The sequence below is a fragment of the Phyllopteryx taeniolatus genome, chromosome 1, assembly GCF_024500385.1.
Source record: "Phyllopteryx taeniolatus isolate TA_2022b chromosome 1, UOR_Ptae_1.2, whole genome shotgun sequence".
NCBI lineage: Eukaryota > Metazoa > Chordata > Actinopteri > Syngnathiformes > Syngnathidae > Phyllopteryx > Phyllopteryx taeniolatus.
Genome location: NC_084502.1, coordinates 41,127,010 through 41,154,455, shown reverse-complemented (window position 1 = coordinate 41,154,455; position 27,446 = coordinate 41,127,010). Strand labels below are relative to the sequence as shown.

General features: G+C 43.5%; 2 protein-coding genes across 3 annotated transcripts in view; one reads left to right on the top strand and one right to left on the bottom strand.

Annotated features, from left to right (window-relative positions):
• Positions 1-18,376, bottom strand: part of LOC133488268 (protein ILRUN-like) — a 30,542-nt gene extending 12,166 nt beyond the window's left edge. Inside the window, exons 1-2 of one of the 2 annotated variants that reach the window (XM_061795929.1) lie at positions 18,065-18,376; positions 9,143-9,297 (exon numbers count right to left, since the gene is read on the bottom strand). In XM_061795929.1, coding sequence (XP_061651913.1) covers positions 9,143-9,297; positions 18,065-18,222 — 313 coding nt within the window. In that variant the 5' untranslated portion in view covers positions 18,223-18,376. The remainder of the gene's footprint in view (positions 1-9,142; positions 9,298-18,064) is intronic. The other variant, XM_061795919.1, reaches the window with a different exon arrangement.
• Positions 18,377-20,271: 1,895 nt separating this feature from the next.
• bltp3a (bridge-like lipid transfer protein family member 3A) overlaps positions 20,272-27,446 on the top strand; it is a 58,022-nt gene continuing 50,847 nt past the window's right edge. The window contains exons 1-2 of the mRNA XM_061795776.1: positions 20,272-20,516; positions 23,837-23,999. Coding sequence (XP_061651760.1) covers positions 20,473-20,516; positions 23,837-23,999 — 207 coding nt within the window. The 5' untranslated portion in view covers positions 20,272-20,472. The remainder of the gene's footprint in view (positions 20,517-23,836; positions 24,000-27,446) is intronic.

The following is a 27,446-nucleotide window of genomic DNA, read 5'->3' as shown; positions in this document are numbered from 1 at the left end:
CAGTGATTTCCAACCTTTATGGAGCCAAGGAACATATTTTACAATTGAAAAATCTCACAGCACACCAACAAACAAAATGTCACAAAAAGTGCACACATAAATTACTGTATTTACTTCCTGCCATCTGATACAAGACCATTCATTTGTGTCTGTCACTATGCCTCACTGGCATAAAGTGGAACAAAGATGTACATTATTTATTGGAAATATAATTTTTGTACACAAGTACACAAGTATATGCAGTAAATGAACAGGTCATATAAATAGACAGATGCATCCATCTTGTGATCGGATATCAGTTATGTTTTTTGGATTTTAAACTCTCTGATCGTGATCGGCCCCAAAAATCCTGATCGTGTGAAGCCTAATAATTGTACATACTTTTCAGTATGGAATGTTAGAAAAGTTTTTATCAAGTGATAATAGAGCACTTTTGCTAATCATTTCATTTGAGGAGCAACTTTATAATTTTGAGTAGCATTTTGCAATTGCAGGTTAATCAGACAGGGACCCGAAGCAAGGGTTTCATTAAAGAATAAAAATCCGACAACATAACTGCGAAGTCGTTTGTAGGGCTGCAGCTAATTAATATTTTAGTACTCGAGTAGCCTAATGAAAATTCTAGCGAACAATTGAGTATTTGGATAAACTATTTTTGGTTGGTTAAAGAGCAATTATGATAAAGATAAAATAATCAATCAGAATCAGCATCAGAATCATCTTTTCTTTTGCCAAGTATGTCAAAAACACAAGGCATTTGTCTCCGGTAGTTGGAGCCGCTCTAGTACAACAACAGACAGCCATTTTGACAAAAAATACTTTTGAGACATAAAAACATACTACGGAGAGTCACTGAGAGGAAAAGTTACAGGTAATGTAGTTATGCTGATACAATGACAATTGTGCAAATGGTGCAGAGTCTTCAAGAAATTTAAGCAGTTTAAAGTGTCTAGTCGTGCAATAATCTGGAACAGTGACAATTGTGAAAATGGTGCAGACAGTTCTCAAGCACATGAGTGGCCAGTATTGGTCAACAGATATGCAAGTAGTGCAGAGTGACGAGACTACTAAAGTGAGTGCGCGAACAATGCAGAACTGTCCCGACAGAGATGTGACAACAATCTCAAGACAAAATTGGCAGCATGTTACAATGGAATTCTAAGTTAACTGTTTAAGAAGTTAATGGCAAGAGGGAAGGAGCACTTCCTCAAGGGGGGGTAGGTGGGTACCAACAATTTTTTCAGCAGCCCTGATTGTCCGCTGCAGTTGGAGCTTGTTCTTTTTTTGTGGCAGCATCAAACCAGACTGTGATGGATGAAAACAGAACTGATTCGATTACTGCTGTGTACAACTGCCTCAACGGCTCCTGTGGCAGCCTGTTGCTTCCTCAGAAACCACAGGAAGTACATCCTCTGCTGAGCCTTTTTGAGGATGGAGTTGATGCTGGTCCTGAGAGACTCTAATTCCCAAGAACTTGAAGGTCTCGACGGTTGACACAGGGCAGTTGGACAGCGTGAGAGGCAGCTGTGGCCAAGGATGCTTCCTCAAGTCCACGATCATCTCTACAGTCTTGAGCATGTTCAGCTCCAGCCGCTCTACTTCCTGTCAATACGCAAACTCGTCACCGTTTTTGATGAGGCCGATGACTGTGGTGTCGTCTGCAAACTTCAGGAGTTTGACAGCTGGGTGCGTTGAGGTGCAGTCTTTCGTGTAGAGAGAAGAGCATCAGAGAGAGGACACATCCTTGGGGTGCCCCAGTGCGTGTGGGATGAGGTAGTGTCGCCCGGCCTCCCCTGGTATGTCTCGCCCGTCAGGTAGCTGTGAATCCATTGGCAGATGGCAGGCGAGACGCTCAGCAGGAGAAGCTTGGATGAGAGTTCTCGAATGATGGTGTTGAATGCAGAGCTGAAGTCTGCAAACAGGATCCTTGCGTTGGCCATCGCGCTGTTGAGATGTTCTAGGATGAAGTGCAGTCCAATGTGCGTCATCCACATCCCAGTTTGCTCGCTAGGCAAACTGCAGGGGGTCCAGCAGGGGTAACGTGACGCTCTCGAGATGGTCCAGCATGAGGCGTTCAAAGGACTTCATGACCACAGATGTCAGGGCGACAAGCCTGTAGTCATTCAGACCTGAGATTGCAGGTTTCTTGGGGACTGGAAAGATGGTGGAGCGCTTGAAACAGGATGGTACTTCACACAGTTCCAGTGAAATATTGAAGATCTGTGTGAAGACTGGAGCGAGCTATTCCATGCAGATTTTGAGGCAGGATGGGAACACAAGGTCTGGGCCTGCCGCTTTGTTGTTTGAAGATATGTCTCACATCCTGTTCATGGAGGATCAATGCAGAAGTCAGAGGTGTGATGGTGGTCGGTGGTGCGGCTGTGTGGGGTGTGAAAGTGTCCTTTTCAAATCTGCAGTAGGTGTTCAAGTCATCAGCCAGTCCTTTATTCTTCTTCGCTTAGGGGGGGATGATCGCTTGTAGTTGGTCAGCGATTGCAATCCACGACAGACTGATTTAGAGTAGTTAGCAGTAAACTGCTTTTCCATCTTTTCTGCATAATTTCTCTTTGTGATGTTAATTTCTTTTGTAAGATGGTTTCTATCCCGATTGTACTGGGCTCTGTCCCCACTTCGATAGGCGTCCTCTTTAGATTGGCGAAGTTGCTGAAGTTTGGCAGTGAACCACGGCTTATTGTTATTGAACGTGCAAAATGTCTTTGTTGGTACACACACACACACACACATCTTCACAGAAACTGATATAGGATGTGACAGTGTCTGTATATTCATCCAGGCTGCCAGTTGAAGTTTCAAAGACACTACAATCTGTGCAGTCTAAAGAGGCTTGAAGTTGCAACTTTGCTACATTGGTCCACTTCACTGTTTTCACTACAGGCTTCGCACATTCAGCGATCAGATGAAGCACAGAGCTGCACGGGGGATAGTATGGTATGTGTCATTTAGCATGATGTAGCAGTAGTCTAGAATGCTGTTTTCCCTTGTGGGACAGTCAATGAGCTGCTTGTATTTAGGGAGTTCATGGTTGAGTTTTGTTTTGTTAAAGTTCCCAAGAATAATGAGGGGTGCGCATCTGGGTGCTTTTTTTCAAGTTCATTTACTTGGTCAGCGTGCGTTAGCACTGTGGCATTCATGTTAGCCTTGGGGGTGGGGGGGAGTGTAAACACCGGCGAGGATGAATGAAACAAACTTGCGTGGTGAATAGAATGACTTACAGTTCAAAAACAGCAACTCCAAATCTGGGCTACAGCTCCATGACGTTGGTACACCATTTTTCGTTGATATAGAAGTATATTCCGCCTTTTGTTTTCCACGAGCAGCATGGTGGGCGACTGGTTAATACATCTGCCTCACAGTTCTGAGGACCCAGGTTCAAATCTGGCCTCGCCTGTGTGGAGTTTGCATGTTCTCCCCGTGACTGTGTGGGTTTTCTCCGTGTACTCCAGTTTCCTCCCACATCCCGAAAGCATGCATGGTAGGTTAATGAATAGGGTCCAGCATGCCTGCGACCCTAGTGAGGAGAAGTGGTATGGCTTTACGCCCTCTCTCTCTCTCCCTTCTCTCTTTCAGCACCTTCCTCAATCCGCATACCAAAGTATTGCAGTTACTTCCAGCGGTACCACGGCCCATTTACCTCACGTAAGCCTCTCTATTCCTCATTCCCTTTTTGACTCCTGTCTCTCTCTCCTTGTTCTCAGTGTTTTCCTAATCCACGCCAAGCCAGCCACCTGTCCTCACCACTGCCTGCCAACCCACCTAGGCCCACCTCCATTACCATTCCTAAATAAACTGTTCATCATAATCTATTTTCCTCCGCCTGCTCTTGGGTCCAGCTCCTCTCCATACGTGACAGAATACTTCGGCCATTATGGACTCAGCAACCCCGGAGGCGCTTAAGAACGCACTCATCATCCAAGGCGCCCACATAGGAAGACAAGCAAAGACTCTCCAAGAAATCATGGAATCCCTACACTCAGTCACGCAACAAGTATCCCTCCTTTCCTCGAAGATGCAATCCGAACTTCCTCCTGTAAGTACTCCTTCTGAGCACACAGCCTCCGAGCCAACCTGCTTCCCGTACAACGAACCTCATGTCCCACCGCCCGAGCTCTACTCTGGGGACCTAGGTGCATGTAGCCAGTTTTTAATTAATTGCTGACTCGTTTTCAATCTTCAACCGGACAGTTATCCCACCGAACGATCCAAAGTAGCATATGTCAATAACCTCCTCCGTGGCAAAGCAGCAAAATGGTCCAGTTCCTTATGGCACAACTCCTCCCCGGTACTCCATTCATTCGATTCCTTTCCCGCCAAACTCCGTAAAGTATTCGATCACCCCGTTCAGGACAAAGAAGCCACCCGTCGTCTCCTCACGCTCACTCAGGGCGCTAAGTCCGTAGTTGAATACTCCATTGAGTTCCGTATTTTTGCGGGTGAATGCGGGTGGGATGACGCTGCGCTTAGGGGGATTTTTTTCCAAACGGCCTCCCTGAACAACTCAAAGATGAGCTCGCGGTCCGGGACGAGCACTCCTCTCTCGAGGATCTCATCGCCCTTTCCATCCGTCTGGATAACAGACTGCGAGAGAGAGCACGAGAGGGAGCTCCGCTTGCGCAAAAATCCTCCCACTCCAAGCACCACGGCGTCAGCTTCTGACTCGCCTCCTGCACCATCTACTGCACTTCGCCACTCCCTGTTGCACCCGATGAGCCTATGCAAATTGGTAAAACACATTCATAACCACAGGAATGTCAGAATCGTGTCATCCAGCAGCTGTGCATTTACTGCGGTCAAGTTGGTCATTTTATTTCCTCTTGCCCCCTCCGACCAAAAGACCAGACTCACCGTGAACCGAGAGCGTCGTGGTGAGCCAAACCTCCATTCCCCCTAGCTCTCCGTCCCGTATGACCGTTCGCGCTTGCATCGTAGATTCTGCTCATAACACTCCCATTATTGCGGTGCCGATGACAATTTTATTCATGAAGATATAATTCAACAGCTCCAAATCCCTCTTCAACCACTTCCGTCACCGAAAAAAGTCACAGCCTTGGATGTCATTTCCCTTGTCACGCACAAAACAGTGCCCATCACGCTCCTCATTTCCGGTAATCACCCCAAGAACATTTCCCTCTTTGTCATTGACCGGGCCTCCAAACCGCCTGTTTGTACCGGATTCTGCACGTTCTAAAGTCCTACACTGGGCCCACAACTCAAAACTAACTTGTCACCCTGGCATCACCTGTACTACCCAGTTCATATTTTTTTATTTTTATTTTTTTTACCGCTTGACTGACTGGGAGCATTTCTGGGGTGTGCATTGTGCAAAACAACATCGGTTTGGATAAGGACCCCGAAAATGTTACTTATGAAGAGACACTCTTACGAAGCACAGTTTAAACCGCAAGCTATTAGTTACGCAGAGGAACATGGGAATCGAGCAGCCGCGAGACAAGGTCAACGAATCCATGGAAGCAGGAAAACGAGCTTCACCAAGTCAAGAGGACGAAGCTGAGTTTCCGCGGAAAAAAAAGAAAATCAAAACACGGAAACAAGGCGAGGTGGACGGAGTTGGAAGACTCGAGCAATGGATTAATGAGAAAAGAACAGCAAGGAGACCGTCTCTACAGTCACCATTAAACTGAGTGCAATAACTCGGGGCTTGCCATCATTCCGGGAGGCTTGACGAACCGCTGGACATTCGTGTAAACAGGGCGTTAAAAGTGAAGTGAGCGGCGTGGGAGCCATGGATGACAGATGGCGAACACAGCTTTACTAAGACTAGGAGGCAGCGCCGGGCGAGTTACGCCACAATGTGTGAATGGATTGTGGATGCTGGGGCTAACGTGTCTGCTTGCACTGTTGTTCGAGCTTTCGCACGGCAACGAGACTGACTCGAACCTGGCGTGTTTGATTCAGAACTTGCCCAACTGTTCATTTCGGATACAGAAGATGAGGACTTTGATGGATTTGTGGATGATGATTGATCAAAAAATAAAGAGAGTACATTGTTAAATACTTCAATAAAGTACAACCAAACTCAGTTTTGTTTTAGCGTGCATGCATGCTACCATATGTTTTAAGCTAGCGTATGTTTTACCATGCCTGCGCCCAATAATACGGTGCGCCTTATGTATGTGTTAAATATAGAAATAGACCTCGTAACTGAGACTGCCCCTTTTAATACGGTGCACCCTATGGTAAAATACGGTACTGTATATACTTGTGTACTGTATACTGCGTATCTTCAAAAATATCTTCTCAGGTCATGTATTATAATCAGTCGGGTCAAACCAACATTACAACAGAACAGATAAACGGTGCTAACTTACTGTAATTAAATTACTTTATTGTAATTCAATTACTTCACACACACCGAAACTTTAGAGCAGTGATTCTCAACCAGTGTGCCGGGGCACATTAGTGTGCCATGAGCGCTCTTCAGGTGTCCCGTGGGAAATTATAACATTTTACTTAATTGCTCAAAAAAATATTTATTTACAAGAAATAATGTATCTTTGTTCATCTATTTATGCCAGGGAGGCATAGTGACAGACAGAACAAGTAAATGCTCTTCTATTAGATGGCAGGATGTACATACAGTAATTAATGTATCCACTTTTTGTGAAATTTTTTTTGTTAGTGTGCCGTGAGATTTTTCAATTGTAAAAGATGTGCCTTGGCTCAATAAATGTTGGAAATCACTGCTTTAGCGCATGTTTCGACAGAACGTTGGTACAACTGTTAGTGCTAGCACTAGCTTGCTAGGCTACATAACGTTTTGTTGCCTGCTTGCGAGCCGTACCGTATTAAAAGGTACGTGAACATGCCTCAAGCAAACTTTGAATTAAACTCCTCTCCAGAGTACCGGTGACCATCAGCACACGTTTTTCCCCCCATTTTGTTCTTATAATACACACGACACGATCGATTGTAGTTGTCGTGGCCGTGGTAACGAGTGTATCCGGTCGCGTTTGAGTTGAGAAGATAAAGCCCAGTGATCGTACAAGATGGGATGCGGTAGTATCGGAATACAAGATTTTATTGCAGTAGTCTGACATGTGCAATCGTGAAAGACCAAATTTGTCTTGTAGTCTGATCCGGGCATTTATTTGTTGTCTGTCCCACACAGGTGACTTTTTTGTTTTTACCCCATAACTTTATTGGTTGGCAGATATTTACAGTACTATGTCAAAAGACATGCAACAAGGCTAAAAATAAACCAGCTTTTGGATTCAAATATACTGTACACGATGCGGAGTAAATGTCTTTTGCGGAGCCGATCAGCATAAAATACAAATTATCGGCCGATAAAGATCAGATCGGTGTAAAGTCTAGTCTTTATTGATGATGTACCTCATGATGGTAGCAGCAGAATAAATTCTAAAGTCTACAAAACCATTTTGTCTGACAATTTACCGGAAAATGGATCCAAACTAATTGGGAGACGCTTCATCATGCAACAAGACAATAACCCAAAACACACTGCCAACACAACAAAGGACTTCATCAGGGGGGGAAATTCGAAGGTCTTCGACTGAAGGGAGAAGCCCCCAGAAACAAACAAGAACTGAAAGAGGCTGCAGTAAAGGCCTGGAAAAGCATTTCAAATGAAGAATGCAACAGTGTGGTAAAGTCAATGGGTCGCAGGCTTGATGCAGGTATTACAAGTAAGGATTATGCCACCAAATATTAAATACACTTTACACCCATCTGATCGTCTTGAATAATTCGCATTTTATGATGATCGGTTTTCATGTCATAATCTGTAAACTTGCATTAGCATAACAGTGAGATTGGAGGAGGGGAAGGGCCTTGTAGGCCCCTCTCAGGTGGGTAAAAACATTGTCCAGAGTGTTATTTCCCCGTGTTGGGAAGTCAATGTTTGAGTAGAGTTTAGGAAACATAGCCTTGGAGTCAGCATTGTTAAAGTCCCCAGCTAGGACGAGGAAAGCATCTGGGTGGGCCGTCAGCTGTTCGCTGATATGATGGTATAGCTCATTTATCGCCTCACTCCTGTTATTGCTAGAGTTTGGAGGAATATAGACTGCCACAAGCAGTATGGCAGTGAATTCCCTCGGTAAATAAAACGGCCGACACTTCAGAGCAATCAACTCCAGTTGCGGTGAGCAGTGTTGACTGACCAAGATAGCGTCCCGACACCAGGCGTCATTGATGTAAACACATAGTCCCCCGCCGCGAGTCTTACCCCCCGCGAGAGTTCTGCCCGCTCGGTAGCATGCTAGTCGGTCGAGCTGAATGGCGCTGTCTGGAACGCTGCTGTATCTTCGTCTTGGAAAATGTAGACGTGACGAAGACGGACTAAAACACTCTGATTTATAAGACGAAAAACACGAAGACACTGTTTGGGACAGAGAGCAGCCGCTGCGTATGCACGCGCTGCCATTTTGGGTTGGGGGGGAATTGCTGTTCCAATACTTTTGGAGGGAACTGTATGTCACATAGTAACTGCACTGAGCAAATGCACCTGTAAGTAACGTTATGGTTGCTAAATGGTTGCACACTGTACTTGTCAGCTTCTTAAAAAACAAAGCCACACATTCGACGGTACTCATAACTAACACAGAATTTTCCCAAATTTGGGTAATGGCCAAACTTTGTATGCTAAAGCATTCAGAGTTTCTATTCACTGGAGCCCAGGGGCTAATATTTTTGACATTTCCAACTTTGTGGGAACAGTTTGTTCCGACATGACTGTCCATCAGTGCACACAACAAGGTTCATAAAAACACCGATGCGAGAGTTTGATGTGAATGAATTTCACTGGCCTGCACAATCCTGACCTCAACCCTGTAGAATACTTTTGGATGAATTACAGCGGAGACTGAGAGCCAAGCCTTCTTGTCCAACATCAGTGTGTAATCTCACAAATGCGCTTCTAGAAAAATTGTCATAATTTTCCATAAACATACTCCTAAACCTTGTAGAAAGCCTTTCCAGAAAGGTTTAAGATGTTACAATTGCAGAGTCAGGAGCGATGTCGTATTAAACCCTACGGATTGGGATGGGACCCTATGGAATGGGATGACACTTAAATTCATATCAGAGTTAAGGCAGGTGAGCCACTACTTTTAGCTATATCAAATGACTGTTGTTTGGGCTCTACCTGTGTTCTGTATCCTCCAGGTCTTGGTGAAACGTGTGTCAGGTGGAACTGATTCACCCTCACCAATCGTCACATCCTTCACAAGGGACATGCAAGGCGCACTGATATTAGGACTCTCAAAGTCATAGTAGGCTCCAATAGCTGCTTGTAAATTCCTGCAACAGAAAGGAGACAAGAGGTAGTTACACAGTATTTATTAGCACTATCTTTTTCATAGCAAATTTATCGCTATGGGTGTCTATTGGCAGGTTTCACAGCCTTTTTGAAGCTCATTTGCTTTGGTCATCAGGAGATCAACAATACAGTAACAAATGTTACAAACCAGTACAATTTCAGTGATTTGGTGATGGCCAGGAAAATACATTATCTTTGACACATCCAATGAATGGGCTGTCCTGTGAAAACAAATCCTTGCAGTTTGAACATTTAAAAAATACGCAAGTAAATGTTAGTCAAGTTTCACTACAAAAGGGTTGTTGGGTAGAATCCTATTCATGCAATGCCATTAAAATATATATCCCTTTTCTACACCGCTTATCCTCACTAGGGTCACGGGAATGCTGGAGCCTATACTAGCTAACTGCGGGCGGGATGCAGGGTACACCCTGAACTGGTTGCCAGCCAATCGCAGGGCACATATAAACAAACAACCATTCACACTCACATTCAGACCTACGGATAATTTAGAGTCTTCAATTAACCTACCATGCATGTTTTTGGGATGTGGGAGGAAACCGGAGTACCCGGAGAAAACCCACGCAGGCACGGGGAGAACATGCAAACGCAACACAGGCGAGGCCAGATTTGAATCCGGGTCCTCCAAACTGTGAGGCGGATATGCTAATCAGTCGACACCGTGCTGCTTAAATATATTAGATATATAAACACACACACACACATTTATGTTTAATGTATAGATTATACAATTGCAGGACAGGTGATTACATTCTTTTTTTATCTGAGGAATCTGAGCTTGTCCCTAAAGACCTGTAAAATGAATTCAGAGAGTTGTTTCAATATACATTATACAAATTTAAATTAATTGCTGAAAACGTGTGCTTAGACTCTGAACTATGTAGTGCTCAAATGCATAGATATAGTGGTGGTTAAACAGTTTTTCACCATTTCAAGGGGCTCAAAGCAGCTATCCATGTTTTGTTTCTAAATACGTTACATATGCTTAAAAGTGCTGAAACATATGCAAAGACATAACAATACAGTACTGAATTGTTGCTCAATTGTTGCTAGCTTAAGTATCTTTTTCACCGTTTGAATTTTTCTGATTTTGTGGGTGGGGCTAAAACATCGCAAGGCTGGGGCGTATAGTTTATAGCGCGAGTTCCCTCCCCCACGACAGTGCCACCAGAAAGTAGTCACACCCCTTCACGTTTTCCACATTTTGCTATGTTACAGACTTACTCTAAAGCTGATTTGAGTATAGTTTTCTTTTTTTTAAAATCCACATACAATATCCCATAATGCAAACTAGAACTAGCAGATATTCCAACAGCGTCTTCCCTCTTGCGAACAACTTCTTAAACATCTAACCTACAATTCCATTACAACATGCTGCCAATTTTTTGACTTGAGTTCATTGTCACATTTCTGTGGGGCCAATTACACATTACTCGTGCACTCACTGTAGTTGTCTCGCCACGCTGCACTATTTGCATATCTGTTGTTGACCAATACTGGCCACTCATGCCAGAGTCGCATCTGCTCCATTTGCACACTGATTGAGGAGTATCTGCAACATTTGCACAACCAACATTGTCCCAGATTATCGCACTACTCGTCACTTTAAACCGCATACAATCCTTGAAGTCTCGGCGCACTTTGCACAATGGTCATTGCACCGGACTATTGCAATATTAGTCATTCGAACTGCTCTAAGTGCTAGAGGACTGCATCTTTTTGCAAAATTGTCAAAAAAAAAAAAAAAATGCACCAGCATTACCAGATAACTAGCAACCCTTTACTGCTCAGTGACTGTTTTTTTTTTTTTTTTTGTCAATGTCTTTATGTCTCAAAGGTGTTCTGTCAATTGACTGTCTGTTGTCGTACAAGAGCGGCTCCAACTACCAGAGACAAATTCCCTGTGGTTTTTGGTCATACTTGGCAAATAAAGATGATTCTGATTCTGATAATGACAAATAACATATTTTCAGACATTTGTGTAAATTTATACAAACATTCAAACATAATAGGAACATAAGTATCCACACCCTTTTGCTATGACACTCAAACTTAAGCTCAGGTGCACCTGATTTCCACTGATCATCCTTGAGATGCTTCTACAACTTGAATGGTGTCCACCTGTGGTATATTCAGTTGATCGTACATCATTTGGAATGGCACACACCTGTCTATATAAGGTCTCAGAGTTGGCAGTGCATATCAGAACAGAAAGCAAGCAAAGAAGTCTAATGAATTGTCTCCAGACCTCAGAGACCGGATAGTGTCAAGGCACAAATCTGGGGAAGAATACAAAAGATTTTCAGCAGCATTGAAGGTCGTGAAAAGCACTGTGGTCTCGATTATTCTGAAATGTTTAAGTTGAGCCTCCTAACGTGATTTTACATTGTATAAGCTATCAACACCTCAGTATTTTTGATTCCTTTTGGCGCATCCATTCGGCACACCCACAACATCTGAGAGGTGGCCCTTATTATTCAAGTTTTGAAGCCTGATTTTATATACTTAGGAATTTGTTTTAGTCATTCAAGTTTGGCAGACTTGTTAACATTACTCTTCTCCGTGGTGTGTCAAATTTACATGCCATTTTTTTGGGCCTGCTTCATGCCACTTTCAGTTTTCCTGATTTTTTTGGGCATGCAGCATGAATCCCCCCTTCCCAACTGTATAAAAGCGCATTCATTGCATCAGTGGTTAACCTGTGTAATTCTGAGTTACTAAGGCCAGCTGCTATCGCAAGCCTTCTTAACATTAAAAGCTAAGTTTGCCTATCCGGAATTGACATTAACAACGTTGTTCAGAATAACCATAATTAAATTTTGAATAGTTGAAATTTTCTTTAAAGATATCTGTAAAAGAATTGTGAATAGTCGAAACAACAGAAATCTGATATCTACTATTTAGTAGTCTTTACACGATCAGGATTTTTGGGGCCGATCACCAATCAGCGAGTTTAAAAAAACGATAACCGATCGCCAATCCGATCACAAGATGGAGGAATGTGCTATTTAAATGACCTGTTCATTTATTGTATATACTTTGGTACTTAATTGCTCAAAAAATTATATTTACAATAAATAACGTATCTTTGTTCCTCTATTTATGCCAGTGAGGCATAGTGACAGACAGAACAAATGAATGGTCTTCTATTAGATGGCAGAAAGTAAATACAGTAATTAATGAATCCACTTTTTGTGACATTTTTGTTTGTTGGTGTGCAGTGATATTTTTCAATTGTAAAATATGTTCCTTGCATCCATAAAGGTTGGAAATCACTGCTCGTCAGATATCCATCCATCCATTTTCTGAGCCGCTTATCCTCACTAGGGTCGCGGGCATGCTGGAGCCTATCCCAGCTGTCATCGGGCAGGAGGCGGGGTACACCCTGAACTGGTTGCCAGCCAATCACAGGGCACATACAAACAGACAACCATTCGCACTCACAGTCACACCTACGGGCAATTTAGAGTGTCCAATTTATGCATGTTTTTGGGATGTGGGAGGAAACCGGAGTGCCCGGAGAAAACCCACGCAGGCACGGGGAGAACATGCAAACTCCACACAGTCGGGGCCGGGGATTGAACCCGGGTCCTCAGAACTGTGAGGCTGACGCTCTAACCAGTCGTATTCTAATCAGTCATGTCAAACCCACATTACATGGCAGAAATAATGGGTGCTAACTTCCTGTAATTAAATTAATTTAGTTTTCATTAAATTACTTCACCCACACGGAAACTTTAGAGCATGATTCCACAGAACGGCGGCATGTTTACGTCCAACTGTTCGTGCTAGCAGTAACTTGCTAGGCTACATAACATTTTATTGCCTGCTTGTGAGCCGTATCGTATTAAAAGTACGTGAACATACCTGAAGCAAGCCTTAAACGAACATCCTCTCCTGTCCTGACCACCGGTGACCACCGATGAAATCGGTGTAAAGTCTACTATTTAGCAGCCAATATCCGCTAGCAGGGCTTGAGACTACGAGCAAAATGGTCACATATGGGACCATTTTTTCAGTTTGTGCGAGTAAAAATGTCATGTGGTCGCACTTCTGCGAGTGCATGTCTTATTGCTCCCTTAACACAATATATAAGACATGGTGGTTGAAAGTCGCCGTCTTTTTCACTGCTTCAGTCAATCTCCTCCACTGCATGCTCTCCTTTCTGAAGAAAGAGCACCTTCTCATTATATGAAGCGCCAACAGGCGTGCGAAGACGCACACGTTCAGCCACTTTGCTGAGGCGAGAGAAAGCCTCGCGCGGCAGAGCGATCCCCTGCGTCGTCGGGCGTGGAGGTACCGCTGAAAAAGGGCACAGATAGTTCTGGTGCCTACTCAGATTCATAATGCATGACATCTATCCGTCCTCTCCACTTTTTTAATCACCCCTTCTTCCTGAAGTCAGATGTCCAACTCGGCAAGGGAGACTAATCTTACAAGCCTGACATGGAACTCATGCTATCTGCTTCTCACGTAAAACACTACCTGCATAGTTACATGTTTTGCTGTACATTTGTAAGGCTGAGAAGCGCTGAGAGCGCAAAACTCTGGCCTATGTTGCAAGCTTTATAAAATCCAAGTCTCAGTGGAAATTCGACATACCGTCATCGCACCGCGTCATGAGTTTCACTACCCACACTGTAAAAAATTGGGTGTTTGCTCAAATTAAAACAAAGTTACAATTTACACATTGTACTCAGATTAGGGCTGCACGATTACAGCCAAAATAATAATCAATTATTTTTTATCAATATTGTAATCACCCTAGGTCGCAGTTCGATGATCGACTTTGTGGTCGTGTCATCGGACTTGCGGCCGCATGTCTTGGACACTTGGGTAAAGAGAGGGGCGGAGCTGTCAACTGATCACCACCTGGTGGTGAGTTGGCTCCGATGGTGGGGGAAGATGCCGGTCCCACGTGGCAGGCCCAAACGTATTGTGAGGATCTGCTGGGAACGTCTGGCGGAATCCCCTGTCAGAAGGAGTTTCAACTCCCACCTCCAACAGAACTTTGCTCATGTTCCGGGGGAGGCGGGGGACATAGAGCCCGAGTGGACCATGTTCCACGCCTCCAATGCTGAGGCGGCCGACCGGAGGTGGTTGGTGCCTGTCGTGGCGGCAATCCCCGAACCCATTGGTGGACACCAACGGTGAGGGTTGCCGTCAAGCTGAAGAAGGAGTCCTATCGGGCCTTTTTGGCCTGTGGAACTCCTGAGCCAGCTGATGGGTACCGGCTGGCCAAGCGGAATGCAGCTTTGGTGGTCGCTGAAGCAAAAACTTGGGTATGGGAGGAGTTCGGTGAGGCCATGGAGAAACACTTCCGGATGGCTTTGAGGAAGCTTTATAAAATCACTGTGTATAGTGGGGGATTGGGCGCTGCTGACCTCGACTCGGGACGTTGTGAGCCGGTGGGGAGAATACTTCGAAGACCTCCTTAATTCCACCGACAGCCAGAAAGTTGTTAATGGTTGATAGAAATTATAATATGATTTTATTTTCAGCACGATGGATTTCCATCCTCAATTCCGCTACCTGGCTTTCTCGAAACAGCTGACTCTAGAGTCTTCCAAGGAAGCCTCCAAGATAGCCCGAGCCTTTAAGTACACTATAGGATGAGCGTGATGATGATAAATCCCCCCCCCCCCCCCCCCCCCAATGAATGTACATTGCTATCACGTTTGACATTATTTGATTATGATGACAAATTGGCTCGTGTGGTCCAGGGTGGAGGAGACCCCGGGTGCTGGCAGCTGGTGCTCAGCGAGTGTGAGCTCCAGTTTGGTCATTGCTTCAAGTGGCTGCTGAGCAATGACGTGGGCTACGCCTGCTCCATCCTGGCCTCTCACCAGAAGGAGCGGGACGGCGGAGACAGGTTACAGTCGCCCCTGGCTCGGAACAAAGACGCCCTGGCATCCTACGCGCAGCTTTTCCCGGACATGTCCCTGGCCGTCCGCAACCGCATGATGCTCATGGCCGCGCCGGTGGTCAGGGCGATGGATGACAGACTGCTGGAGTTCGGGGAGTACCGCCATGATACCTATCGCTTCCTGTACGACTCCCCCGGCGAGGAGCACCGATCGTAAGTTGTCTTATTGCCTGTGAAAAATGTCATTAATCAAAATGAGGGAGACTAAATGAAATGATTCTATCCTAGATATGTGGCATGGATGAGGAAGACCAAGGTGGTCCAGGGCTCACGGATGCACTCCTTCCAACCCTGGGCCGAGACAGACAGCCCAAGTACAACGCAGGTAAACGTGGTCATCATAGAGACCATCATTATTAAAAATTATTGTTGACACTTACAGGCGTTTCTTTACAGGAGAGGGTGAGCCGTCTGACTAGCAGCTAATGGAAGCCACCGCGGAAGTCGAGTCTCAGCGTGAGTGAATTTAATGTCTCTACTGCGTAGTCTGAGTGAGAATGAAATTAGACTGACAGCGATGTCTCGACTCGACAGTGTCTGAGGAACAGTCAGCAGCCGCCTCAACCTCCACCGCGTCCGCCTCTGGCGTAGATGCACTTGCCAGAGAGCAGACAGCTGGCACAGAGTCGACCCCTGACACAAAGGTAGGAATTGCAACGCGGACAGGCACACAGGGTGCCTGTGTGGGCGCCCCGCACTTATTACCAGAGTGTCGTCATCGTCCGTCTGTCGCAGGTGCTGCCCAAGGGCTGGCGCCAAATTTTGCCGGAGACCGAGCACCAACGTGGGCAACGAGCACGGGCAGGTGCTCATGTCCGTGCTCACTGTCGCCGAGGGCGAAGGGCTGTCGAGCATGGCCAGTGGACTGATGCGGCGGTACAGGGAGGACAGGCCCCGCCTCAGCTTCTGTACGTGGACCGCGACTACTGCTGCGCCACCGGGAAGGGCAAGGTAGGTGAAATTGATTCTTCAGCGCGCAGGCTCTTTCGCGTCCCACTCTAACGCTTTCTCTTTTCCCGCGTGCCTTAGGTCGCGGCCATGTTCGGCGATTGGAAGGAGCTGATGGTGCAGCTGGACGTCTGGCACGGGCACCTTCCTCCGTACCTTCCGTACCCCGCACAACTTGTCGCGTGCTGATCTCTGCTAGATTCTTGAATCTTCTCTGTTTGATAATCCGCTGAAGCCCACGGTCATCTCTTTTGCTGGTGCAGCTTGTCCTGGCACATTTTGGCCTTCAACTTCCTTTGATATGCTTGGACACAGCACTCTGAACAGCCAGCTATGAGCTTTTGTGGCTTACCCATCCAATGGAGGGCATCAATGATGGTCTTCTTGCCAGTTGTCAATTCGGCAGTCTTGCCCATATTGAACCAAACTGAAGCAATTTAATGACCCCTGGTGAAACTTGTGCAGGTGCTTTGAGTTCAGTCGATGATTAGTGTGACACTCAGTTTAAAACATTTATGGCCTTCAAAATTTGGGCTGATTTCTTCACAGTATTAAATTTTTTTAAATTCCTGATTTTGTGGGTTTTATGAGCTGGAAGCCCAAATTATATAAAAATAAAACAGAATACAATGATTTGCAAATCATGTTCAACCTATATTTAATTGAATACACTACAAAGACAAGATATTTAATGTTCAAACTGATAATCTTGATTGTTTTTAGCAAATAATCATTAACTTAGAATTTTATGGCTGCAACACATTCCAAAAAAGCTGTGACAGGGTCACGTCCGTAATTAGCAGCAGATATTTGCAACTGAACTGTAGGTATCTGTAATGACAAACTCCATACAGATGAACGGCAAAAGTTACGTCATTTGTCCATGGCAAAATAATGCTGCCGATATTCGTAATTCAGTTCTGACTAAATTTGCAATACAGATATATCTGTCGTTTCAACTGGTCACAATTACGTTACAGATATATTGAATTATAATATATTTCCAACTAACGACTTGTAAGAAAGACGTTGTTGATATCGCCAATGTTCATTAATTGATTGTTAAATCCGCTTGCCATATTGCAGTCCACTCAATGCTAGAGTGGGTGTTTCACATGACACACTTGTAATCCATAAACCAGCAGATTATATTTTTAGCAAACAGGTTGCGAGCGTTTACACGTCGTCACGTGACTCCTGCTAGCTAACAATAGTGGCACGACGGAGAAGGTGTATAGTATTTAGCCTCAACGCATAGTCGATTGAAAAGTCTTCCTTTCGCATTTTGTAAAATGTAAATATAGGTTTTCTAGTAACATTAAAAAATATATTTTGTCCAGGCTTTCCACACGTCGGTTTGGCTGCCTGGTTACATAATACTCCACAGTACTCTCAATAGGCTTCCTGACGTGAATGTTTCACATGATCCGCCACAACACATTAGTCCAAAATTGTTTGGGGAAACAGTTATTGAGTTCAGTTTCGCGGGTTAAAGTTAGTAACCTCTGCGACTCACAAAATAATACCGTAAAACACGTGTAAACAAATAAAGAAGGTAAATTACAGTATATTTAACTCATCATAGTAACCGCTGCCTTAAATATTATCAAGTCACCATACCAGGATTAATATGTACCTAAATTCCTCTGCGAAAGATGGCGTCTGCTGTGTTTCTTTCGGTATAACTCACAATCTTTTGAGTAGCATTCGAACTAACACACGCACACTACCTACAAAGGAATGGTGCTTCCCGCGTTGTATATATAATTATTCTTACGATACATCCGCGAATATAATGTTAGCTAGGAAGCGTGCAATGGCTAACATCAGGCCAGTCGAGTCCTCGAGCTCACCAGTTGGTCATGTCCAGGAAGAAGGCGCATCCGGCGGGGTTCAGCTGAAAGCCGAGGAGCCTCTGGAACTCCGATATGAGGATGTCTTTGTCTGTCGTGCCCATGCAACTAAATTTTTGCGTGAGCTCCTGGTCCACATCCAGCTCCATACCCTCCATCGTGACTTCGCCTCTTGAAAATGAGGGGAAAAAAAAAAAAAAAAAAAGACAAACGAGAAAAACAAACTTCTGAGATCAAGGCCTCGGCTTGTCATAACAAACTGTGAACAGCGCCCAGTGCGCATGTCACAATCGCAACGCTCACCTCTGACACCGCCGAGGCCATGTGACTACTAAGACTAAGACTGCGACACACACTGACTCTAAAATCGACTTTTTGTTGGTATTTTTTTCAAAGGCCAAAATCTATGAATATAGAAATGCTGATCCCAAAACGTCAACCATATTCTTTCATTTATAGCTCCAACACTACACAATAAAGTTTAAAGGAAAGACGTCAGAACAGGTGTTGGTTGATAAACTAGCGGATTTAACTTTTTCAACCTCACATCTTAAGAAAAAAAATGAATGTTTGAGACTAATGAATCAGGGGTGGCAAACGTTTGAGCTCTAGGACCACATTTGATTTTTAAAGTCATTCTTTCACAGTTGAGCTAATTAAAAAAGTTAAAACATGTAAATAAATTTGTAATTAAAATTATATAATAATTCTCATTTTATTATCTTTATTTTCATGATATGTATGTTTTATTATTAGGAAAGCTGAAACTGTGGTGTCTTCAGTTTGGGTTGCTTCCCTGTCTGATGTAGCATCTAACCGTCCACGAGTTTCCCATCGCCAAAGTCGAGAAGCTGGAGAGGACAGTCAGTTATATACTAAGAAGTGGTTGGGACTTCTACGTTGCCTCAGTAACATAGGTTTGTATGGGCACGGTGCACTGGAACTGCCTATGTCTAGCCTCACTGCAGAGTTTAGGTGCACCAAAGTGAGGCTGAACATGACCTTGAGCGAGTCACAAGATGCCATCATACAAACAGCTCTTCCCATACTCACAACTGGGAGAACATGCAAGCTCCACACAGGCGGGGCCGGGGATTGAACCCCGATCCTCAGAACTGTGAGGCAGACGCTCTAACCAGTCAACCTCCGTGTCGCCTATCCATCCATCCATCCATTTTCTGAGCCGCTTCCCCTCACTAGGGTCGCGGGCGTGCTGGAGCCTATCCCAGCTATCATTGAACTGGTTGCCAGCCAATCGAAGGGCACATACAAACAAACAACATTCGCACTCACATTCACACCTACGGGCAATTTAGAGTCCCCAATTAATGCATGTTTTTGGGATGTGGGAGGAAACCGGAGTGCCCGGAGAAAACCCACGCAGGCATGGGGAGAACATGCAAACTCCACACAGGCGGGGCTGGGGATTGAACCTAGGTCCTCAGAACTGTGAGGCTGACGCTCTAACCAGTCGTCCACCGTGCCGCCCCGTGTCGCCTAATTAAATTATAATAAATGTTTATTATTTGTATAAATCTATTTGTAAAATTGTTTATTTTACTTTTGTATGTTTATTGTATTATTCACCATGAATCAATAAAAAATATTTAATGAGGTAAATGAATAGAAAATAAATCAAACAATGAATGAATAGATTTTAAATAACATTTGATTTAAAAAAAAAAGAGAAATTAGTGCAACAAATACGACTGGACTCTGAATAATGAAAATGCTTTGTGGTTTGTCATATTCTTTCCCCACCCTTGCAATACATTGTGAGTTCCGCATCTTGTTTGTGTACTCAGTTGTTATCTATAAGTATTGAGGATACGTATTTTATCTATATACATTGAGCTAGTGGTACATTCCCAGTCAATTGTAGGGTTTCATTTGCATCCAAATAAGATGCATTTATAAAACTGTATTGTAATCTTATTCCCCCCCAACCACCCCTCCTTCCGAACTACTAATCCCATGATTCCTCTGTTTATGTTTTTGTTTTCAGTACCCCAGTAAACAGAATAACAATATTCCGGTTTTAACCTAATACCGTGTTTACTTTTCCTGTCCGGAAGATGACGCCATTGAGTCTTCAGTTCTGAGAGAGCGATAGAGAGAGAGAGAGAGAGAGAGAGAGAGAGAGAAGAGAGAGAGTGAGAGCGAGAGAGACAGAGAGAGAGAAGAGAGAAGAGAGAGAGAGAGAGAGAGAGAGAGAGAGCGAGAGAGAGAGAGAGAGATAACGAGAGAGTGGGTGGGGGCGAAGCATATGCTGTTGGATGTGGTGCTAGCCTAGCATCGTCACGGCTTTCAAGATGCCTCCAGCGAGTGATGCGTTCTTTTTAGAGCAATTCCCAAACTGTAAATGTTTGTCGAAGTAGAAACCCGTCGGCACGAATCCGGTATCAGAAATGGCCGGGATTATTAAAAAGCAAATTCTGAAACATTTGTCAAGGTAGGTGTCATATATTTTAGCCTGCTAGCCCTGCTGGATGCTGGCAGTGTCAACAGTCACCATTAGCTGGCTCGTGTCGGTACTTGTATTATTTATTTATTTATTTAAGCGTTTTAAAATTCCAAGTGCCTTGATATCAGAAGAGACGTTATATAGGATTCACGGAGCACTTACTCAAAAGTGCTATCTTTAACTTGGATATTTGATTATAGCTTTGAGTTTAAAACAAATCAAATAAGATGTTTTTTTTAATCTGTCTGACACTGTCATATGTGACTATTATTGTATATCTACTGAGTGAACAAACCACTTTCTAATCAGGGGGCTCAAACATACAAAATCGTAAACAGGCATGATCTTGCACATGCATTGTGGAACTCGAAAAGCTCTCCTCTCTTTAACTCCACAAGCGCCTGCATGCAAAATTGATTCCATTATTTTGGTTCAATCACAGCCTTTTACACCAGTTTTTGCACGCATAGACTATGGTTGCATTGCAGTGCTTTGGTATCATCGTCAGATTTGACTAGCCTTTTTCAATTGATGACAATGTTGTGGAGCCTTTTCCTGGCATTACTTGAACTGTTAGGTGCATCTTAATAGTGACTGTGAGGCAATATTTAGTCTTAACTCTGGCATACCTGTTCCAAATGCTAAATTAATAATAGTATTGTGTTGCTCTCCTCTGCTGTGCAGTAAACTGAGTATATCTACAATGTATGGCAACAATATTATATTACAACTAATAGCAGCAAAATGGCATTTTTGAACATACGTTCTCGTAATGACATTATTAGTTTTTCACCCAAATGCAAACACTTAAGTAATATTTATGCAAGACTGCATCTCAAAATACCATTATTGTACAACCCCAATTCCAATGAAGTTGGGACGTTGTGTTAAATATAAATAAAAACAGAATACAACGATTTGCAAATCATGTTCAACCTATATTTAATTGAATACACTACAAAGACAAGATATTTAATGTTCAAACTGATCAACTTGATTGTTTTTAGCAAATAATCATTAACTAAGAATTTTATGGCTGCAACACGTTTTAAAAAAGCTGGGACAGGTGGCAAAAAAGTTGAGAAATGCTCATCAAAAACCTGTTTGGAACATCCCACAGGTGAACAGGGTAATTGGGAACAGGTGGGTGCCATGATTGGGTATAGAAGGAGCTTCCTTGAATTACTCAGTCATTCACAATCAAAAATGGGGCGAGGTTCACTTCTTTGTGAAGAAGTGTGTGAGAAAATAGTCGAACAGGACAATGTTCCTCAACGTACAATTGCAAGGAATTTAGGGATTTCATCATCTACGGTCCATAATACCATCAAAAGGTTCAGAGAATCTGGAGAAATTACTGCATGTAAGCGGCAAGGCCGAAAACCAACATTGAATGCCCGTGACCTTCGATCCCTCATGGCGGCACTGCATCAAAAACCGACAATGTGTAAAGGATATCACCACATGGACTCAGGAACACTTCAGAAAACCAATGTCAGTAAATACACTTCGGCGCTACATCCGTAAGTGCAATTTGAAACTCTACTATGCAAAGCAAAAGCCATTTATCAACAACACCCAGAAACGCCGGCGGCTTCTCTGGGCCCAAGCTCATCTAAGATGGACTGATGCAAAGCGGAAAAGTGTTCTGTAGTCCGACGAGTCCACATTTCAAATTGTTTTTGGAAATTGTGGACGTCGTGTCCTCTGGGCTAAAGAGGAAAAGAAGCATCAGGACTGTTATGGACGCAAAGTTCAAAAGCCAGCATCTGTGATGGTATAGGGCTGTGTTAGTGCCAATGACATGGGTAACTTACACATCTGTGAAGGCACCATTAATGCTGAAAGGTACATACAGGTTTTGGAGAAACATATGCTGCCATCCAAACAACATCTTTTTCATGGACGCCCCTTCTTATTTCAGCAAGAGAATGCCAAACCACATTCTGCACGTGTTACAATAGCATGGCTTCGTAGTAAAAGAGTGCGGGTACTAGACTGACCTGCCTGCAGTCCAGACCTGTCTCCCATTGAAAATGTGTGGCGCATTATGAAGCGTAAAATGTGACAACGGAGCCCCCGGACTGTTGAACAGCTGAAGCTGTACATCAAGCAAGAATGGGAAAGAATTCCACCTACAAAGCTTCAACAATTAGTGTCCCCAGTTCCCAAACGTTTATTGAATGTTGTTAAAAAAAAAAACTGTGATGTAACACAGTGGTAAACATGACCCTGTCCCAGTTTTTTTGGAATGTGTTGCAGCCATAAAAGTTAATGATTATTTGATTAAAAACAATCAAGATTATCATTTTGAACATTACATATCTTGTCTTTGTAGTGTATTCAATTAAATATAGGTTGAACATGATTTGCAAATCATTGTATTCTGTTTTTATTTATGTTTAACACAATGTCCCAACTTCATTGGAATTGGAGTTGTAGGATTATGTGCCTGTAATAATTTCTAGCTGTTTGGTATGTTTTCATATCCAGCCCCACATGTAGTCCCCATTAGATTTGATTATTTAAAAACTGATCCTCTGTGTAAATTGTTTAAGATCAGTTTTAGTACTGTTTAATTGTTAGGCCAACAGTTTTTACAATGACTAATTTGTTTTCTAGCTGGATAAACTTTAGAAGTTTTGTACTCCTTTAATGCATGCTAATCTTAACGATTAGTTTAAGTTACCAGTGCCACCGTAGTCTTGGAACTAATACTGGTCTTAATTCCAGCAACAACAAAAAAATAAAACAAAAAATTCTGATCCGTTTAGAAAGTAGTAAAAGTGCTTTTGAATTGGGTATTAAAGCAAACTCAAACAAACCACAGATTTGTCCAGGCCATGTGAAGTTTGGTGTCGATTGCTCAGTCAGACCAGGGAGACCCAATGTTCGACTGGTCTGTCAGGTTTCTCAGGCACATCACGGTGTTAACTAACAATGTTTACAGTTTGGGCAAATTGGAGCAAACTCAAGTCATTAGAGATGTAGGTGTCAACTGCTCCTGAGGCCTCTCTGTCTGACATTTAATGCCCTTTTTTAAATGTCATAATGATGTGACAGAATAGTGTTTTGTGTGTAAAATATAGAGATGTTGTATTGCTGTTGTATTGCCTTTTTGTACTGTTCAATCGCGCTTTCCTGTAATCCAGTTGTGAATATAAAGTGTGAATGTTCCTTTGGTGTTTATAAACCCTGAAATTCATTGTGGAAACTCCTGTTTATTTTCTGTCCCCTAAATATGTGGCATTCTGATGTGGTCAGTTTGAAAAAGTGAATATTGTCTTTGGCCTGATTCTTCTGCTTAGGTTCACCAAGAATCTGTCCCCAGACAAGATCAACCTAAGTACCTTGAAGGGGGAGGGGCAGCTGTCCAACCTCGAGCTCGATGAAGAGGTTCTCCAGAACATGCTCGACCTACCTACCTGGCTGGCCGTCACACGCGTCTACTGTAACAAAGCCGCCATCAGGGTGAGTCACTTTAAAAATGAGATTAGCTGACTGGTTTGACAGATGAGAGCAGGGTTGAACCACAAAGCAGAAACTACATTAATTAATGTATTCATAGTAATACCTTCCCAAGAGTAATCAAAATGGTTTTGTTACAGTTTTGTCTAGTCCTTGTCAAATTTCCGACCAAAGTGTAGAGCGAGAGGAAGTCATTTGAGTAGGAGCAGTTCTGTTGTGTCATACGTCATATGAATCAACATTTTTATACTTTTTAAATAAATGATCAAAATTAAAGCTATAATCTGTGATTTCTGGCGCCCCCTGATGCTGGAATTCGGCATTACAACCAAGCCTTTGTCACTTTGATATGGCGTAGGCTAAATACTTGTCTGTCGTTCTCCCCTCCGACCACGCACTACCTTTCCGACCCTTCCTCCCCCTGTGTCTTCAAGAGCGCATCTCAAACATTCTGACGTTCAAACTTTTTGAAAGAAAAACAAGTGGGGAAAAAGATGGATGTGGTAGGATCCACTTCTGCACCATGTCGCGGACGTTTTTTGGGGTTCTCCTCCGACATGTTCCTTTAATTGCTTTCTCCTTTCTCAATGGCTCTGTCGACCTGAGTGCTGTCCATATATGGGCCTGCCCGTTCGTAGGTAAAATACGTCATTTCCGAGCGCCACAGAGTGATCCAAGCACGGGAATTTATGGGATACACTTGTAGCGGACATGCCACGCAAAATATGCCACCCGGCACCCCAGCCTCGCACTACCGCCGCGCCCCGCCAGGGTAGACGTTAACTCCAGAGTCACACGCAGACTCTAAACGGATTAACACAATAAACTATCTTCAACAACATTTGCTTTGCCATGCCGACGTTAAGTGAATCACGTCTGCCTGGGACTTCAAAGTTAAGACCCAAGGAGGGTGGGTTCGCCCCCGGACGCTAAGTTAATTAACTCCCCGCCAGTCGAAGGATTGGACCCACAGAGACGCCTCCACCCTGCTGAGTGCTGCTACTTGGGAGTTGGAACAGCTAACAGCGACACCCACGGAACGACACTACAGACATGGGTTCATAAGACAGTCTGTGACTCGACTGGGAGTCAATATTTTAAGAACTTTACATGAACGCCACTAGTGACTGTATTGCTGGAAACTTGAATGTCTAACGTCAAATCTGTTAACTAAACCAGATGAAATGTCTCACCCCACGCCACAAATGTCACATGAAAATAGTGATGTTCTCCACACCACATAACATTTGAAACATTCATTACAGGTATGAAAGAGGATGAGCGTGGACCAATGCAGGGTGAGGAAAATGGTCTCGTTATCTTAAACCCAATAATTGATATTTTATTCCACTGGTTTTAAACCACAAAATAATCCTAGAATGGAAAAATAACGCCAAAAGGCAGTCCAGCCCCTCGGTGTTCGCGAAGGTGGTAGAAAAGGAGGGGAGGGGGGTTCCCCCCCCCCATTTGACCCGCTCTGGCCATAAAAGGAGCCGGAGAAGTTGAGATGTTTTTGGAGTCTTAGTGCAGAAGTCTTTTTGGTCACCTGGACCAACTCGCCGACGACCGCGCAAGTGGCGAGTGACGCGGTCAGAGCTGTTTCTTTGGCTGATGAACTCAGCCAGAGGAGCTGGAGCCAAATCATGCAGTACTTTATAAATCAAATTTAAATCTGCAAATATGTGAAGACAGTCCAGTCCCAGTTTAAAAGACTGTATTTAAAAAAAATTGCACAGTGATGATAGTGCCTTGGTTTTTTTATCCATCACTTTAATTACTTGTTTGTACAAAACTTCCAATGTTTTTTTTGCATTCTGACCAGCCTGGGACCAACAGGTTATGCAATAGTTAAAGTGACAAAGAATCATTGAATGCAAGTAGATTTTTGCGGCTTCAGTTGACATTTCAGTTTGAATTGCACGAAAATTTCCGAGGTTTAATTTGGTGTTATTACACAATTTGTCAATATGGGCTTGAAAGGAAAGCTGTTATTAACCCAAGATATTTGTATTGGCTGACAATTTGCATTTTTTTCTCCATTACCAAGTATGTCGGGGTCAGGTGATACTCTATTTGTTTTAGTGAAATACATGCCTACAGTTTTAGAAACGTTTAGCTGTAGACAGCACTCCTGCAACCAAGTTGTGACACAGGACATTGTATTAGTGAGTTTAGCAGCAACAGTATCTTTGGAGCGAACATGAACAAAGAAAACCGTGTCGTCTGCATACATTACGCACTCCGCTTCAGAACAAACAGTGGGCAAATCGTTGATATAAAGACTAAATAAAAGGGGGCCGAATATTGATCCCTGAGGGACTCCAGAGGTTAGCCTAAGAGACTCAGATCTGCAGTTGTTAACTGACACAGATTGTGTTCGATCATGCAGATATGATTCAATCCAGCTCACAGCTTTGCGAGAGAAGTTAAATTTTGAGTGCTTGGTAAGAAGAACAGAGTGATTTACTTTATTGAAAGCCTTCCTGAGGTCCAAGAACACCGTCCCTACAACTCCACCCTTGTCGAGAGAAGATTTTATTTTCTCAATGAAGAGGCATGTAGCCATTTCAGTGGAATGCTTGGATCTGAAACCAAACTGCATGGTGTGGAGAGAGGGGAAGCTGCTGTTTAAATAATGGAGAATCTGCTCTGACACCCATTTTTCTGCAATTTTGGAAATGGCAGGAAGAATGCTTATAGGTCGGTAGTTATTCAGAGAAGTTGAGTCACCGGATTTAAAGAGAGGGGTAACAATAGCAGATTTCCAGGCCTTTGGAAAGTGACCAGATGAAATTTAAAGATTAATGATTGAGGCAATAGGAGTAGCAAGAGTTGAACCTAGATCTTTGAGCATGTTCGTGCCCATTCCAAAAACATCCTTTGCCTTCGATGGCTTGAGTGAATGAATTAAATCGATAACTTTGGTCTCAGTAATATTTGTAATAGTAAAGAACTGCGTTGCAGACAATGCAGGGTATTTCTTCCTTTGTTTTACTGCAAACTTAGCAGAGATTTCTGACACAGATTCAATGAAGTAGTTGTTGCGGTGGCGGAGGCCCAGCCGGCGGTGGCGGAGGCCCAACCTCCTCTCACGTCACAAATCCCTTACTTTGCCAATGTCCGTAGATACCTTGTTTGTTTTGTGTTTGTTTGTGTTTTATCCTGTAGAAACCCCTTTTTCATTATTAAAATTTCTATAAAATTCACCCCTTGCATTGATTATGTGTGTGTTTGGGCTCGGAACGAAACCTCTAGAAAGTCGAGAACTCAAAGTATCTAAAATGTAGCCACCTTCCGATAAGAGACTGATTTCAAAGGTTTGTCGTCATTTTGCCTCAAGTTAAACTTGTAAAAACATGACGTGGTGCCCCTCATATAGATCAAATATCTTGATTTATAACGCTGTAATTTAAAATTACGATAACCCGGAAGTGATGCAGGCGCCGCTTC